The following is an 18,623-nucleotide window of genomic DNA, read 5'->3' as shown; positions in this document are numbered from 1 at the left end:
TTGCAACTTGAGTGTACATTCAAATACTGAGGTGTTTGTTCGTGTGTTACTTAAAAATGGAATGATCAATTCTTTGAAGATCACTTGCAATATCTCCTTATCCTTTAAATTTCGTGACTTTCGTCCATACATCCTTAAAATTGGATTGGCCCCTGCTTTTGCTGTGGTGAGGATGAAATTCTTGTGTAAAAGAGTTCACTCCTGGTTTTTGTTCTGTGAATGTTGCAGCCTTGGCCATCGAGTACTGTATGGAGTGACTCCACTGGAGTCATTGGAGTCATTTGATGAGTCTTTCTTTCAGTGATTGATCTTTTGAGTTTAAGGGTACATGGATTTCTTCAAAGGATAATGGCTCACTCCTTGTTCTTTTTGCAGAACTAAAGGCATGGTACTAATATGGCAACTTTTCCAGTATTTTGTGCAGCAATTTCTCATTGTTTATAGTTAGTCCTACTGCTGCTAGCCTTTAGCAAGCTCCTTTAGTAAGCTTCACAGAAACAAAATTGGAGATCTTGGATAGAAAAAAATTGGAGCTTGAGGACAACTAAGTAAAGCATTTGAGGCTGTGGAATCGGTTGAGCAGGAAGCTATGATCATATGGCATTCAAACTATGTAAAATTTGCAGTATATGCATTAAAACAATCAAGAGAAATATGAGTTAAGTGAAAAGAAGAAAATAGAGAGAATGAGCTAAGAAACTGAGAGAAAGAAATTGCATTTGATCTGAGCACATTACACGCGCACACCACATGATCATATATACTAAACCTTTGGTCAAAATCCCCTCTCTAAGCTACCAATTATAAGCGTTTCTATTCCTTTTAAAAAAACTGACTACCATGTGACATACTTGACCAATGCACGTACTCAGTTCCCTTAAAAGACTTGATTTAATCTGCACACATGTTCAGTAAACTTTAACAGTTTGTATACATTTTAAACTTAGCAGTTTGATTCATGTTAGGATCAAATGTATCTAGTGTTGGCAACCGTATTTCCAAAAATGTAATTTAATGTTTTTAGGTTGAGTTTTAGTGTCCAAGAATGTATTTGAAGTTGTACATTGAAAACGCGAGAATCCAGGTCAAGAAATTGCTCAAGAAGAGGTTTTGCAGGGTCAATTACAAGTTGACCGATTAAGGTTCATTAAACCTTGACTCCAAGTTCGACTCTTGTCAACAAGTCAAGCTCTGGTTTACCAGACTTTTCAGTCTACAGCCATGATGACCAAGTGACCTAGAAATCCATGCATTGGGGTTCCATGACATTTAAAAATGCTTTTTAGGTCATTATAAGATAAGAGAGATAGTGAAAGTTGGAGAAACTATTGTGACATATATGCACCAAGGGTTTTGTACTATGCTGCATCTCTGGTCTACATTGAAGATCCAGAGTATTCTAGTGAAGTCATGAACACAAAAACTACTACATCAAAAAGTTGTGTGATGAGTTAGATATGGATTGAGTATCCGTGCACCGAAGAGATTCACAAAGTAGAAGAGTCTAACTAGGTTGAAATTACACGTGGTCACATAAGTTTAACTATAGCAAAACTAAGAGGATCAAATATATTCTGCATTGTTGTAACTTTCATTTTACATAGTTAATTCTTCAAGTTGGTAATAAAATTCAAACCACCCGTTGAGGTTTTTTCCATCAGCATTTTCCCATTATAACTATATCATCTATGTCAAATTTACTTTCCCTTGTACTTAATTTACGGAATATAATGTGCTCATAGTAAACACAATTGGGCCATTACATAATTTGAATAATTAATCAACTTAGGTAATTCATCAATTTAATTGGGGTCTAAGTCTTCCAACAATCCAGATCCACACTTCTATATGTACTTGTCTCTTTGATTTTCTTTGTATGTAATATCCCAATTGTTAGGGTCATATTATTCATTAGTTGGCTAATGTTTTGACAAAATGCATTTTACTTGTATTTGGGTAGTTCTAAGTGGTTTCTAAAATATCATAAAGTATGTCTCGGGACTTTTTAATAAGTGGTATTATTAAAGGCATAAAGACTGCACTAAGAAACAAGTGAAAAAAAGCTGAAAAAGTGTACCTCGACACTAGTCTCGACACAAGCTCAATATCTCTCAATCTATCGAGCTACGTAGATCCAAAATTTTCAATTTCTTTTTTCGGCCCATGATGACTTGAATTACTAGGGTTTTGTTCACTAAACTTCTAGGGAATATAAAAGGTTTATTTCAAAGTCATCATACACATAGAGACTCATATAGAGAAGAGATACACTTATTGTGAAGCTACTGCATTCATATGCGTCTTAAAATTCTGTAACCAAGTGCTTCCATATCTTCAAAGTGTATTGAAGAACTTTGCATTCAACAGCAAGATTCAGTTGCTTAGAGTTAATCATGTACTGGTATTCGTGCAAATGAATTAGTCACATATTGAGATCAATACAAAAGGAAGAAATCTCTACAAAATCAAGACCAATTGGGAATTGGCATAAGAATTCAACTGTAGGTTAGTACTTTGAGATAGGCCAGGTTGTAAGATTCCTTGTACTTGTAATCTCTTGATTTTGATTAGCAATTCTTGAGAGTAATGACCTGAAAATCATCCGGTAGAGTTTTTGCTTTGTGAGAGATTTTTTCCATTAGTCAACAAATCATATTGTCAATTTAATTTCCTCTACAATTTAGTTTATTTGGTGATTTGTTCGTGTCTTCATATATTACATGTAATTTGACATAATTAATCAATTTGGGTAATTGAATTAATTAGCGGGATTAATCTATAACCCAACAAAATATATAACTAATGACTAGTAAATAAATTTATCACAGAAATCAAAAACATAATTTCATTAAAATATTCAATTATAACTTTCTAATATTTGATTGACTAACCTAATTAAAAGTGTGTTTAGTTGTATTATATTGCTGTATCCAATTCATTTAGTAAAGTAATGAATTCGTCTTTACTTATGTAAGTTTGAAACTATTGGATACTTTTATGGTTAAGTTACAATAGTAAGGTCATTACACCAAAAAAATAATAATAATAATAGTAAGGTCCGGAGTTATAGATTAATTTTTGTCATGTAAAATGCAACAGTAATAAGGTTGCAGACGCTCTGGCAGAAAACGCTAAAGCTAGTCCGGAGTACAGGTTTGGTTAAAAGACCTACTTGGAGACATTGCTCCGTTGGCTCTTTTTTTTTTTCTTTTTTTTTTCTTTTTTTATGTTCATTAAGATTTCTCTTTTTGTTTGATAATAAATTCCCAGTTTGGTTTCTCAAAAAAAAAAAAAAGTTACAATAGTATGTTTTATATGAGCTCTATTTCTCTATGCTTGAAATTTTTTTAGGAAAAATTTTACATTTCCACCCTAGTTCTTCTTCTTCTTTTTCTTCATTTTTTTTTTTAAGATCTTGCTTGGGTTTTATTTCAACTTATGGCTTCTGCTCTCGATGATTGCTATCTTTTAATTTTATCATTAAACCAAGGCATCAATCAGTTTTTTATGTAAGTAAAGATCGAATCTCAAATCTCTTATTCAATAAAAAGAAACTTTACCAGTTAAGCTAACTGGAATAAAAACAGACCTAAGATTTCAAGTTAGGGGACTGAAGTACAGCAAAAAAAAAAAAAAAAACTCCAAATAAACATCCATATTGTATTAATAAATTAATAACCAAAACACATACACAAAATCATTGTTTTTTAATATATTAAAATATAATCATTTACCAATAAAGACAAAAATAAATAAAAAAAACACTAATGAAAGATATAACTAGTAAAGATGGAAGCCCAACTGCAAAAATGGAAAATATAACTAGTAAAAAAACAAATTAGGACCAGGGGCCTGGGCCCCCTTAGATATGTTCCTAACTGGAACCCACCCCTTATCATCTATGTTGGTGTTAAGTATAATAGAAACACGTGACTTCTGGCCTACACACCTGCTATACTAGTTCACATAAAATAAATAAATCGACTAAACCGTCCCTATATGTCTGTGAATAACATTACATATTGATTAAGGCGATTGGAAGGTTAGGTGTACTAAGATTATTGCTCGATATGTACTATATATATATATATCCTGAAAATTGGCATCTTTTTGGTACAAAGTAGGGTTTATAGTTTCATTACCATAAAGAATTGTTATTGACCAACAAAGTGATGACTATTTACATCTGAATTAGAATTACCCATGATTTTCAAGACCGTTTCGGGATCTACTCTTAGCAAACACTAAACACAGATGTAATTATTTAAGGAACTTAAGAGGTAATAAGTCTCTTTATTATTGACAAGTAGTGATTAAATGGCCATCCGTTACAATCGATGACTATAAGCACATTAAAGTAAAAAATAACTCTACCAATCTAGCTAGCAATGAGTAACGGCAAGAATATTGTTACAAAGTTCTTTATGAGCCGCCGCCTAGACGTTACAAACGCCCATTTAAGGAGAGACTTCATTGCCATTAATGAAGTAATTCACCCAGGTGCAACATCCAGGGGAGATTAATGGACAAATGCATTAACCTGAGTACTAGTTATATAAAGCCAACTAGCTCAAGGAAGTAATCTCACAGACACATAGTATATGCCATAGATTTCAAAAGAGATATTATTTAACTTAAGTATCGGTGGGCCTATGGCTGGCACCACTCCGATCAAGGGCGAACTTAGGATTTCAAGCTAGGGGCGAAGTATAAAAAAAAAAAAAAAAAAAAATCGGAATAAGTATCCATATAGTACTAACAAACTATCAACTAAGATCAGTACACAAAATTATTGTTTCATAATTCATTAAAATGTAATCATTTACCAACCAAAAAAAAAATACAAAATAATATTATTTCTTAAGAGCATCAACTGTAGCAAAAAAAAAATTTTATTTTCACAAACCAAAATTTACTTTTGCTTCTTTAATATAACATTTGAAATGTCTCGTACAGTAGTATTTTTGATATTTGATATTCTAAATACTAAATATTTTCCATTTAGAATACCTAATACTAATTCTCTAATACTGGATTAACTGAGATTTTTTATTTTTTATTTTAAAATTTTGTTTTTGTTAAATTTTTGAGTTGAATAATTGCTAGTTGAGTTAGGCTAATTAAAAGAGAGAAAGTCTAATATTTTGGAAAAGTGAGTCACGATTCTAGAAATTAAAAAAATATAATCATTAATTTTTTTTCCTTTGGGCTAGGGGTGACCAATTTTTTTTTTCTTTGGGCCAGGAGGGCTTGGGCCCCCTTGGCCCCCCGTGGATCCGTCCTTGCCCCCGGTGTCTTTCACCTCTATTGTTTTTTGTTCTTAACAGGAAATCAGGTTCGTCCATCGACACCTACGACTCCTACGAGGATCATACCGACGAGGCTATTTTGTACTTCATCAATTATCCAGCTTTGGAAGCTTAATGTACAGGAAAGACATTCTGCACGCCACACGTAGTACAAATATAGGAGTCACTTCAAACAGAGCTGTCTCCTCAAATTTTAAAAGAACATCATGAATATGCTTTGTTGTCATGTGAACATCTCTACTCCATTATTCTAATTCTATTTCATTATGTTGAGAAACTCATTTTATATCTACTAAAACTTGCCTTGAACAAACTAAATAATTCAGATGGATAGAAAAAATGACAAAAGACTTAACTTACCATATATCCATCAAAAAAAAAAAAAAAAAAAAAAAACTTACTAAATATAAACCACTTTGGTTGGTATGAGTTGTACTTTCACATCATTCTTATGAAGAAAAAGGTGTTGAGAGTATGGTTGAAAAAGGCAACCATATATATCTTATATAAAAGCTTGACAAGGTAAAAGAATTTGTTGCACAAATGAAGCAGCTTTCACAACTGTAGCTAGAAAAACTCCATTATACATCGTGGTTTCTATCAGTTTGAAGGATAAGCATGAATTGTCATGCTACGTAAGCTAACAATTGTCTTGGGAACAAGCCGTGCTAGTTAAAAGTGACCTACCAACTACATAGAGAGAGCTTGATTCCATACCTTTAGTAAATTGTAATTATTGTTTGTGATAGCCATGAAGTGAGGTAGCTTTGTTGATTGAATATATACGTAGTGGGAATGGGGTTTGTTTTATCAAATTGATTTCTTTATGTTTCTAAAAAGATAATGACAAGACAAAATTTACTTTGGAGGTAGAAAATGACTCGTAATCAATGGAAATGCATGCCCTCTTAACAAGGAATGACGATTGAGGGTGTTCCATTTTATTTTCGGGGCCCTTAAAGAAAGGCACCAGTTCTTTTGAAAACAGTAGATAACCTGTGCTTTCAATATAAACCAGACATATACTCCTTTGAATGCGGCCAAAGATTGACAGGTCAAATACTTCAAATTCTGTCCACTAACTCTTCCATCCATATCTAATATCATTTTGAAAATTTTATTATGAATATTAGGTTCTTTTTCTTCATGATTAATTGTGGCTAATAAGGTTTTTTTATACGAATTTAGAACAACAACAAACTTGATGTGTCAACCAATTTGTGTGCAATGAGGTCAAGCTAGCTAGTATGGACTGTTAGCAAAATTATATTGAGACATAATTTAATTAAAGCATCAAATTTTTCTTTTTGGATTCAGATAAAACTTCAACTATTAGTGTGTGTTTAGCTACCGTTTATTTTGCTGAAATCTGAAAACTTATTGCTGAAAATAATAAAAATAATAATTTCTGAATTGCTGTTCACGGCTGAATATATTGTAACTTTGCTTTAATGCACTGATTATGTCTCATGACCAGTGCAAGAGAAGCTGGTAAATAAATAAATAAATAAAAAGGCAAAAAACGTCAAATGTTAAACGCAATCAGCTATCCAAACAGCGCTTTAATGTCAACTTAGAAATCATAAATTTCAGAAATAAAATATCAGCAATAGGGTTAAAAACCGATATAATTATATATGTCAAGGTCATGGGTTTCTTTAACTTTTGTGACAACATATATGATATAATATTACTATACTTCTACACAATCCATTCTCTCGATGTTATGGTGATAGGACATTGGAATTTGTTTACAAATCCTTACCTGTTTTTATCTCCTTCTGTCAATATTAAGATCAGTTAAACCTTAAGGAGCCACCTCCTTGGAGAGTTGTTATGAGCACTACGCTATGATAGCATGGCCACTTGGATATGCTGATTAGACAAACCAACCAATTTGTATAAAAGGGTAATACTAAATAATTGATATAGGGTAAAACTCAATTTAGAGACAAAATAAACTAATTGAATTCAAATACATATTCAATTACACTGAATTTGCTTTCAAAAAAAAACTACACTGAATTTAATTGTCTTTGAAAATATAATATTTTTTAATATTAATGTATCCAAGTGTACGTTTGAATTCAATTGATCAGGAACCCAATATACTGCATCTATCTAGGAATTGTAGTTAAGTTTTACCCAGAGAGAGAGAGAGAGAGAGAGAGAGAGTATATTTGCCTCCTAGCCTTTTTGAATTCTTGTTGGAAAAAGATTAGCCATATGAAAGCTGCACGTATGGACCATCATTACTTAGTTTCCCACTTTGTAGTTCATGTATAGTAAAAGGTTGAGCATTTTGACGCCTTTACATTTTACTTTAGCCTTGTTTTGAAACACATTCTATGTGTGTCGAGTATAATTATTCCTTTATGCACTGTAAACCATAATTTGCAATGGCTGCGGAGAAAATGATGCTATGTCATGGTTGTCCATGGATTAATTAGCATTATTAGTACTTTTTTATCTTTTACTTTTCTTTTTTATTTCCCTTTGCCTTTGGCATTGGGTTGACCCAATAGTCATTAACAGTCATTCGTTTGATCTATTAATAGTACTTACTATTTGGGTTTCAGATATTTCATATTTCTTTTTTCACTTCTATTTTTGTGTTAAAATATAAACATTCTCACATCAATTATTGATATATGTAAAAAATAATGAATGTGAAGGAGTGTAAAATAATTTTTAAACCTTACGATTTTGTCAAGACATCAACATTTTGAAATTTTTTCTTTTAAAAAAAAAAAGAAATTTTTTTACTTAATACCTGTCCCATATATCATCATCAAACTAAGACATGTACACATAAAACGTAATATTTCCACAAGTTCTCTTGTTTTTATATATTAAAAAACTCTAATGACTTGCTTGATGTGGAAGAATGATTCTGATCCTTATCCTTAAATGACTTGTTTAATATGTACTACTAAATACTAATACAGCCGTCTTTTATCGACCAACTCATTTCCATTTTTGAACAGTAACCAAGCAATCACTCTCTCTCCAAAGCACTATAAATAAATACTTGACCAAAGTTTCAAACCTCAATCTTACTAACATACTTTCTTTGAGCAATTGTATCATATATTTATTGTTATAGGATGGGAGATGGCAGTGTCAACCTACCTCCTGGTTTCCATTTCTGTCCAACTGATGAAGAACTTGTCCTTCACTTTCTCCTTCGCAAGGCCTCACTCTTACCATGCCATCCTGACATAATTCCAGATCTTGATCTTTGTCTGCATGATCCTTGGGAATTCAATGGCATGTTTCTTTTTATTTATTTATTTATTTTTGTGTCTTGTTCTATATATTTCTGTTTAGAGTTCTAGACATATTATAAAATGATTTATTGATCATTTTCATTACATATATATAGCTAACGAATCATATGGGTTGTGTTGTATATATAGGTAAGGCATTGACAAGTGGAAGTGTGTACTATTTCTTCAGCAATAAGGTGACAGAAAATTGGATCACAAAAAATGGATATTGGATGGAATTGGGTATTATTGATGAACCTATAGTCACCAGCGCTGGTAACAAAGTGGGAATCAAGAAATATCTTGTCTTCTACATTGGTGAAGCTCCAGGTGGTGTTGAAACTGATTGGATAATGCAAGAATATCATCTTTGCAACCATGATTTGAGGGGTGCATTGCACAACAGAAGAGGAAAACGAAAAATAGTGAGTAAATGCTAAACTGTTTCTACATCAACTTTTCATGTGTGATTTTTTTTTCCTTTTGATTTTTTTTTATGGAAATGAAAGAAAAATATGTGGTAATTTAGTTGTAATTGATGGAGTTTAAAGTGGAGAAAATCATCTTTATTCTAAAGTGAAACACAAAAAGTGGAACAATAGATTTTAATCCATATATAGTGTAATTTTTAATAGAAACCGTATGTCCAAGTCCAACAGTTTAGTGTTCCACTTTATACTCCCTAATATATGTTTGATTTTTTATTTTTTTTATAACTTTGATTACTTTATAAAGGAGAAAAAAGATATGTAACAGCTTAATAGGATGTGATTAGTGAAACATTTTATTCATAAAGTTAAACATTTTATTCTTATATTTCATACAAGTTTGTAGTATAAATTAATGGCACTCTTACCTTCATTTAGTTTATTTCCCCTTTTTGTTAACTACAGGATTGTAGTAAGTGGGTTTTATGCCGAGTTTATGAGAGGAAAGGCAATTTTGCGCAATGGTTCTGCAACAGCGATGATGAAGATAATGGAACGGAGCTTTCAAGCCCTGACGAAATGTTTTTGTCAGCTATAGATGATGAATTTGATGACACAAGTTTTCCCAAGTAGATTTAGCCTTCATTTGGATAGCATCTGCGTCAGCTCACGGCTGGCGTTTGGCATTATTATATGGGTCTTGTGCACTATTCACAGAACCTGCAAGTACTTTTTTAGCAAAAAACAACTTTAAAACTGGGTTGCACATCACTATTCACACATTTAAAAATTATTTTGCTACAATGTTTTCAGTTTTCAGCCATAATTAAGCGGTATCTAAACAAACCCTTAGTATTAAGTTTAGAATTAGTTACCATGTAGGCCTTATACCTATGTGTGCATGAAATGCAAATCTTAGTCAAAGTGCAAGATTGATATCTTTACTAAGTAATCGTTTATCTTTTTTCTGCTTTGCATTATGCTGGCTACTTTGCGTTTTTGATGTATAAAGTAAGGTTGTATACAATACACAAAACTCTCATCTCAATAGCATTTGGGGTACTTTGTGTTGCCAATGTATAATAATGAAAATTTCAATATATCTTTTAAAAGTTGCCTGCTTAGCCTAGCATGTTGTCATCTATGTTGTTAGTTTCCACAACTGGAAGTAAAACAAGCACTTGTAAGATGTAACACACCGGATATATTATTCCACACATGTTTAAGAATGTTCGGATTAATGAACTTTCCATGCTTAGACCTTTGAAGGGTCAAATATATATACAAAAACATGAGTTTGTCCTAAAACGTTATGTGATTTATATTAGAAATATATATATATATATATATATATATATATATATAGGAATATTAAGATGAATTATTGACGAGAAAAATAGAGAATACAAGATATTAAGGTGGTTTTATTTTGACAACTTACATTCACGGTGTAAAGATCAACATTACATCTTTAGTATTAATTTCATATGCATACACATTCAAAAAGAGAAAAATAGGTGTCTCTTTATTATTAATTTCATATGCATACACATTCAAAGAGAGCAAAATAGGCGTAATAGGATGAGTTCAAATTCAGTAAGAATGGGGTGTAAAACTCTTGTTTTACATCATCTAATAAGAGATTGTCACGTCAGTTTTTCACTTAAAACTCAATAAATCCTACCACACATAACAACATCTCAATAAACTCATAATTAAGTTGGATTTTCAAAGGGATATTAGAATTGATTAAGTGTGTTTGTGTCTATTCTTTAATATGTAATATGATGATATGACATATTGAGATTGGAGGATAAAACTTAGATTTTACACCATATCCTTATAGAATTTAATCTCTAATATGATAAGAAAAAAGTTTAACAACAAACTCGGTTGTAGTTTAAGACTATAACTCCATTCAATATCTTTTTATTGGATGTGAATTTCGACAAATCCACCATTAGATTAAATTTTCTTCTTATACCTTTGATGCTTGCCAAATTTTTAGAAGATCAAAAATCAATAGCGTTGTAATCAATAAAATGTTTATATTTCAAATTTTTGTAGTTTAATATTATGCATAAAAAATAAATTAGACATGTGTGTTAAGAATATAAAAAACATGCAATTTAACAATTAGATTTTCAAATTATATAGTCAAGTTAGTTTAATCCAAATGAGAACTTTAAACAGAGTTCGAACTTTTTTTCAAGGGGACCAAGCTAAATTTATTACTAATTTTTAAATCCACAAAATAAATGTCACTTTTATATACCGTAACATGTACAATATAATAAGAGAAATATAATAAAGAAGAAAATAAATTAAAAAATTTGTGGGTGAAAAAGTATAATGTTAGGTTCTAAATATTTAGGATTAAATGTTTAGGAACTAATTTTGTTGTATGCTGGCAAATCGAATACAAAAACTAGTCTAGTATAAGATCTTAGTGTCTTTGAAGAGGTTTAGACATTGCTGAAGTTAATACAAGTCAAGATTCAAGAACATACAAACTGTAGAAAGAGGAAATCAGAAATTGCAAGGTTCAACTGATCGAGTGTGTCCTTCGGCCAACTGAGACTTGATTTCTGTAGATTTTAAATTAGGCTCAAAAGCCCGCGAAACGTTTACGGTTTGAGTCCAACACTGCTAGGTATAAAAATGAAACTCTAATACACATTTTTCAAGGCTTGTCAGTTATTCCTGTGAGATTTGTGAGGTTCTTTAACCTTCTAACTCAACAAGCATCTACCAGAAAGAAGATCCAATTACTAATATCAGTGGAGATAAGTTGCTGCAAATCAAGTCAACCAAAGTTGATAATCTAAACCTTTGAGTGGAGTACTCAAAGTCATAAACTAGAGTGTTTGTATGCAACAAATTCATTATAGAAGAGCCCGTGGATTCGGAGTTGCGTGTTGTCACATGTGTAAGTACTACATGAGGTAGTATTAGATTTAGGGTTAAGTCTTTTGTAAAACTTCCATTCTATTAGTAAATTGTTACGTTGTAGATTGTTTTAGATTAAATCCTTTCTAAGTTTTTTTCCTTGAAACTAAACAGTTTCATTATTTTCCTCGATCATCATATTGCTGTGTTCTTTACTTTTCCACTATTTGTGATATGACTGATATTTGTTTAACCTAAATCTATTTAATTGAACTAAGTAGCAACTTGACTGTAAATTTGGTTAAACAAACTATGTTTATAGGGGTCTAAAACCTAAGATATAACATGCCCCAAACTTTTAACCATAAAAATATTATAATTTTTCTTCTAATAAAATAAAAAAAATAAAAAAACTCCTTGGATTTCCATATCTCTAGCTCTATAAATGCAAAATGAAAAGAATTTGGTTTCAAAAAATATGGAATGTCTTGGATATCCTAAATTGCTAACAAATTGAGTTATAAGGCTCTTCACTTTAACAAATAGATTTAGTAATATATTTTTATGAAAATATGCTTTATATGGCAAAAAATGAAATATTATAAGAAAATAGTGAGATATAATATGTAATTTTTTTTCTCTGAAACTGAAGGGAGTTATTATATAAAATTTGACCATAATTTAATTAATTTTTTTTTCTAATAAAATAGTGGGGGAGGGGGACAATTTGAAAAGCCCAGGGAGGCCATCCCCTTCCTTTACCCCAATGACCTTAAAAGTTAAAACCATTGGGAATTAAAAAAGCGCAGTACATATTATTTGTGGGTACTCAAGATTTTCACCTCTCGGGCCAAGGCCTTTTTGCCTTGTAACCTTGTTTGACTTGACACCTTGTATCCCACATCGAAGAGAACTCCTCCCACTTTCTCACTTATAAGCTTGCGCCGAAGAGAAGAGTGTACCATCAGTTATTAAGTGAGAAAGTGGGAGGAGTTCTCTTCGATCTGGGAGACAAGGTGTCAAGCCAAACAAGGTTACAAGGCAAAAAGCCCTTGGCCCAAGAGGTGAAAATCCTGAGTACCCACAATATTTATGGTGCCCCTCAAAGTTTTTTCTTCTTTTTAATGAAACATTTGCTCAAAGTTAATTTGAACATGTTAGAATACATAGAAAAATAAAGAGAGTATATAGAGAGAAGAGAGAGAATGCAAGGATTATGTGGTCCGTCTTAATAATCTATGTCCACGGAGGAAAACCCTTAATGGCTATATCTTTACTATATTCTCAAATATTGTTGTTGACAATAAACCCTAATTAAGATGGATATGTATAGAGATTAGGAGTTAAGGTTAGGTATTCATAGACTTTAATATATGATTGGCTATATCCTCTCTCTCTCTCTCTCTCTCTCTCTCTCTCTCTCTATATATATATATATATATATGTGTGTGTGTGTGTGTGTGTGTGTGTGTTGGGGGGGGGGGGGGGGGATAAAATATTATAAGAAAATAGTGAGATATAGTATGTAAGTTTTTTTCCCTAAAACGGAAGGGTTACTATGTAAAATTTAACTGTAATTTAATTAAATTTTTTTCTAATAAAATAGTGGGGGAGGGGGACAATTTGAAAAGCCCAAGGAGGCCATCCCCCTCCCTCACCCCGATGACCTTAAAAGTTAAATCTATTAGGAATTACAAAAGTTCAGTCCATGATATTTATGGTGTGACTTATTCAATCATCCCTCAAAGTTTTTTCTTCTTTTTAATGAAACATCCTCTCAAAGTTAATTTGAACATGTTAGAATATATAGTTAAATAAAGAGAGTATATAGAGAAGAGAGAGAATGCAAGGTTACGTGGTCCATCTTAACGGCCTATGTCCATGGAAGAAAACTCTCAATGGCTAGCTATATCTTTACTATATTCTCAATTATTGTTGTTGACAATAAACCCTAATTAAGCAGGATATGTATAAAAATTAGGAGTTAGGGTTAGGAATTTGTGGACGACTAAATTTCTTAGTTCGAAATAAAGTCAAACGCGTAAAATAGTTTCACAAATGCAAATTTGTGCTGATAAATGTGTGGTACAATTATCTATGTTTACAAAAGAGTGATCATCTAATTCAATCTCCTTAAAAGATTTGTTGATTGGAATTGTAGTAATGTGATTTTGATTCGAACACCAAATATACATCAATTTGACTGAAGAATGGATCGAAGATCTTTGAAACAGAATTACAATGAATCTCTGGCTATGAGCTTGTTAGAAATCCTTTGTTGTTCACGTTCTTCGTGTTCTTCGTGTGTTCTTCATGTGTTCTTCGTGTTCTTCGTGCATTATTCTTTTTTGAAGGTTTGTGGTGGAAGTTCTTTGGTGCTTTAGAGGCTTGAATCTGTAGAGCTTCACTGATTTGTGGTTTGTTGAGGTTTTTGGAGGCTTTCGAGCTTAATTCCAGTGAACTTTGAGATCTAAGTAGATGATTTGGATGATTTCTCTTCGATGTTCTTCGTATTCAAAGGTTTTTTACGGAAGTTCTTCGGGGCTTTGGAGGCTTGAATCCGAAGAGCTTCACCAATTTTTTGTTTCTTGAAGTTTCTGAAGGCTTTTGGGCTTGATTTTAGCAACCTTTAAGATCTAGGCAGATAGTTTGGATGATTCTGCTTCGAATGTTCTTCATATTCGAGGTTGAAGTTACTTGAAGTTCCTGGAGGCTTTAGGGTTTGATTCCAACAGAGCTTCTATACTTCTGAATCTCCTTTGATGCTGCTTGTGGCATGGATGCATGTGTGTGTGTGTGTGTGTGTGTTCCAAGATCTCTCCCAAGGTGTCTTGGTGTCTTGAAATGCCTTAGGAATGCTTCTATTTATAGGAGTTTGGAGAAAGGTGAGCGACATGTGGCGAAGCTTGATTGGTGACATGTGTCACAATTTGATTAGAGGAGCTTTAAGACTTTTTCTCCAAGACATGTGGCATCTTTTGATTGGCCGAAATTTTTTGATTATCAAGGTGACACATGTCAGCACCCAATTGGACTGTCTGTGTCATCGCTTACACGCGCTGATGTGTGATTGGTTTTTTTTTTGCATGCTATTTATGCCCCTATTTCAATGACACTTGGCAAATTTCTGTTAGTTTTGGAGTAGTGACGGCAAAACCTAGTAGCAGTACATGGCACTTTGTAATAGGTCGTATTTTGTGGATTTAGTAGTATGATGTGTCAGCTTGTAATAGGTCAGGATGGTTTCCCTCTCTATAGTATTCTTAAGCTTTACTATATAATTGGGCCTCTTAGACCAATACATAATTAACTCATAAACATAATATCTTTCACATCTCCCTTCAAACTCGAGGTGGAAGCTTGAAGACAACTTGAGTTTGAAAATTGAACTCAAGAAGATACATTACAAATACCTTGAAGCTGACCACGAATGACCAATATAGATGGAGAATGGATCGTGTAGAATGAATGTATAAATTTCTAATTATCACAGCAACCAGTGACAATATATGAATGCCGGAAGACAATATATGCCTAAAAATGGAACCTTAAATTTTTACTTTTTGTTTTACTATTGAAGGATATAATGTATTTGTAACAATAGAATTCTTTCCTCATATTGATGTAATAATGACTGAAAGTACAATAGATTCCCCTGACCAAGACACACAAGGACCTCCAGAAGTGAACACTTTCTTAAATCTATTTAATAATTGACTGACTGGACTTTAAGTTTAGTTTCACCCTATCGCTGAAGAATTTATTTTTCTTGTACTAACAAAACAAGATCACTAATGTACTAGTTAACTATTGTGAAGTATTTTTATTGGGCTTTTATTGCTGTTTTATCAAGGTACAGCCTTTATTTCTTGCTTGGATAGGTTTATCACTACACCGAAAGTCTTTCGGCATCATCTCAAGAGCCTATCGTCGAGTTTCAGCTTGGCTTCCCCATATTTTATTCAGAGGCATCAATTTCCCCCTCAACACATATCAACTAGAAGTTTCTACTTCCATTATCAAGATAAACCATCTTAGTTGACACGTTATAGTCTTCACATATAAAATGCCCAATTTCATCACCAACTACGAACTAAGATTTTGAGTTTACAAAGAACTTGTGATTTATGTCTTCTGTGACTAAATCACATAAATTACATATTATGCTTCTTAAGGACTATATAATAATATCCAAATATTCATGTTACCATTATTTTAGATAATAAAACAACTTCATTATTTATAACATAACGTCATACATAATATCATATACAACATTGTACAATAGGATTTTAGGGCACTAATCCTAACAGTATCCAGTGAGCCCACTCCATGGAACATGTCACAAACAAATTATGGATCCAAGAGATGCATGGAATCAATGATATGTGAGCCCCCTCCAAAAAGTGAGCTCATAAGATATTTATTAGTCCTAAACGAGTAAAGAGATTTCATATAATCTCCATTATGCTAGCATTCCCCATAATCTCAATAATCATTTGGTAAATAATATTTTTATATTAATTTTGGAGATTAAAAAAAAAAGCTTTTAATAATGAGAAACACTACTTCAAAAATAATTTCAAAAAAAATCCTAGGTGGTAAGTTAATAGTGGTTTTAATCTTGGCTAACTATTGATATCAACTTTTTACTCAATAATAACAATCTGCTACCTAAAATTTTCTGAGATTATCTTAAAAGAGTAATTTACTGTTTCTAAGTTCTAGATTTTTTTTTTCCTTTCTCTTCTTTATTTGAATTACCACTTTTATTTTAAATTCAAATTTTCAAACTTTAAACCCACATATAAATAACTTTTTTTTTATAATCATGTAGAGAAAGATCCTAAAAATTAGGACACTATCTTTATCTCACTTTTAAACATTATGATACTAAACAAAAAAAAAACAAAAAACATCATTACAGTCGCAAAACGCATGTGATGAGGCTAATATATATCAACAAAGTTTGCTACAAACTTAATTTTAGCTGATGGCTACAACACCCACTAAAAAAATTAGCATGACTATATATTTTGAAAATTTAATCATTAGATTTCATATTCTTTATATTCTTAACACACATGTCAAATTTTGTATCAATTAGATGTTACTTACTTTTTGATCCATAAACTTATTTCTTATGCATAATTTTAAATATTTAATAAATAACATAGCTATTAATATTTGATCTTCTATAATTTTTTTTAAGTATAAAGGATATAAGAAGAAAGAGTCCGAATTTGGTAATAAGAAATTGCCACACCGTACTTGTAAAGTTGTGATTTACAACTATTTTTTATGTTGGCTTTATTCCATGACAAAAAGTGTTGTAATTGCTTTAATTTGTTCCTTGTATTTTGTGAGATTTTATTGTATTGGGTTTAGTATTAAATTGATGAAGAATCAAGCATAAAATGAAGAATCAGTAGATTTTGTGAGTGTCTCACTAGAAGTTAACCCGTGAAAGAGCCACGTGAGAAGCACACGTTGGAAGCTGAAGAGTCGTGCCAGCCTAGAGGATTTTGCAAGTGTCTCGCGGGTAAGGCCTTCTCGCGAGATACCCGCGAAACTCTCTGCCTGAAAGATTTTTAAGTGCGACTTTCTTACCCTTCATCTACACTATATATACTTTCATTACGCACAAAAGTATGAGAGGTCATTCAAAGAGAAAAACTCTAAATAGGTTTTCAACAACACACACACTCATCTTGAGAGGAGATTTTTACCTAAACACAACTCACACATTTTCAGAGTGCAAGGAGTGTTTTGGATTTTGGGAAGCTTTGGGGATTTGCCAAAAGAAGCCGGTGAGGCTTGGCGAATGCAATCAGACGTATTGCGGGATCCGAAAAGTTAGATAAGACACGGTTCCAAGAAGTCTCATTGGAGTAAGAGCTTAGAGGGCTTAGGTACATTGGGTAGATTAGGCTTGGAGGGTCTCTTGCTATTTGTGTATCCCAACTTATTGTCTAGTGGATCGATTTACCGCTTGGAGGGCGGCGGAGAGGTTTTTTGCCGAGTTCTTCGGTTTCCTCTTCGATAACACATCGCCGTGTTATCTTGTGTTTGCATCTCTCTTCCCTTACTCTTGTACTTTACTTTTATTATTTGTTGTTCATGTTTATGCACTAGAGTAGTATCGGTTGATTGCGCTTCATTTACTCTTGTTTCCGCACTTAGTTAAGTAAAAACAACCGAGCCGTAATTTTTTTTTAAAATTGGGGGTCTAAACAGCTCTTGTGTTTACACACAAATCCGAGCTTTCAAGATTTTTACTTAAAATTCAATACATCTTACCACACTTAATAACATTTCAATAAAAACCTAATTTGGTTAGATTTTTTTATAGATATTAAAATTAGTTGGGTGTAATTGTACTTATTCTTAAATATGTAATAAAATGAGATGACATGTTATTATTAAAAAGGTAAAACATAAGTTTTATACCACATCTTAAAAAAATTTAATCTCAAAAAGAAAATATAATCCTATAATTGATTTATCAAAATTCATGATGAACAAAAAGATAATTTTAAAAAGGATAGTTATTACCAAACTTTTTCCCTTTTTTATTTTTATTTTTTTGTCTTGGTGGACATAGCATACTTTAATAGTATTATCTAGTGCGGATAAGGCATAAATGGAGGAGTATTTGTACCGAAAAGAAAAGGAACAGGGAGACATTTTTATGGTGAATATCTATAATAAAAAATTAAAAATTAAAA

At 32.1% G+C, this 18,623-nt stretch overlaps 1 protein-coding gene across 1 annotated transcript; it reads left to right on the top strand.

The window, feature by feature from the left end:
* Positions 1-8,273: 8,273 nt before the first annotated feature.
* LOC142630807 (NAC domain-containing protein 104-like) lies at positions 8,274-10,130 on the top strand. The gene is made up of 3 exons (XM_075804855.1): positions 8,274-8,579; positions 8,729-9,003; positions 9,472-10,130. The coding sequence occupies exons 1-3, from the start codon at positions 8,417-8,419 to the stop codon at positions 9,637-9,639; spliced, it is 606 nt and encodes a 201-aa protein (XP_075660970.1). The 5' UTR covers positions 8,274-8,416; the 3' UTR covers positions 9,640-10,130.
* Positions 10,131-18,623: the final 8,493 nt, after the last annotated feature.

The sequence above is a fragment of the Castanea sativa genome, chromosome 4 (assembly GCF_040712315.1).
Source record: "Castanea sativa cultivar Marrone di Chiusa Pesio chromosome 4, ASM4071231v1".
Classification (NCBI taxonomy): domain Eukaryota; kingdom Viridiplantae; phylum Streptophyta; class Magnoliopsida; order Fagales; family Fagaceae; genus Castanea; species Castanea sativa.
The sequence above is the reverse complement of the archived record's forward strand: the minus strand, read 5'-3'. Positions and strand labels throughout refer to the sequence as shown.

What these genes read in the sequence shown, in the direction of transcription:
- LOC142630807 (XM_075804855.1), top strand. Translation starts at nt 8,417, where the DNA reads ATGGGAGATGGCAGTGTCAACCTACCTCCTGGTTTCCATTTCTGTCCA. An exon ending in TGATCCTTGGGAATTCAATG is followed by an intron (nt 8,580 to 8,728) that starts GCATGTTTCTTT and finishes TTGTATATATAG; the next exon opens with GTAAGGCATTGACAAGTGGA. An exon ending in GAAGAGGAAAACGAAAAATA is followed by an intron (nt 9,004 to 9,471) that starts GTGAGTAAATGC and finishes TGTTAACTACAG; the next exon opens with GATTGTAGTAAGTGGGTTTT.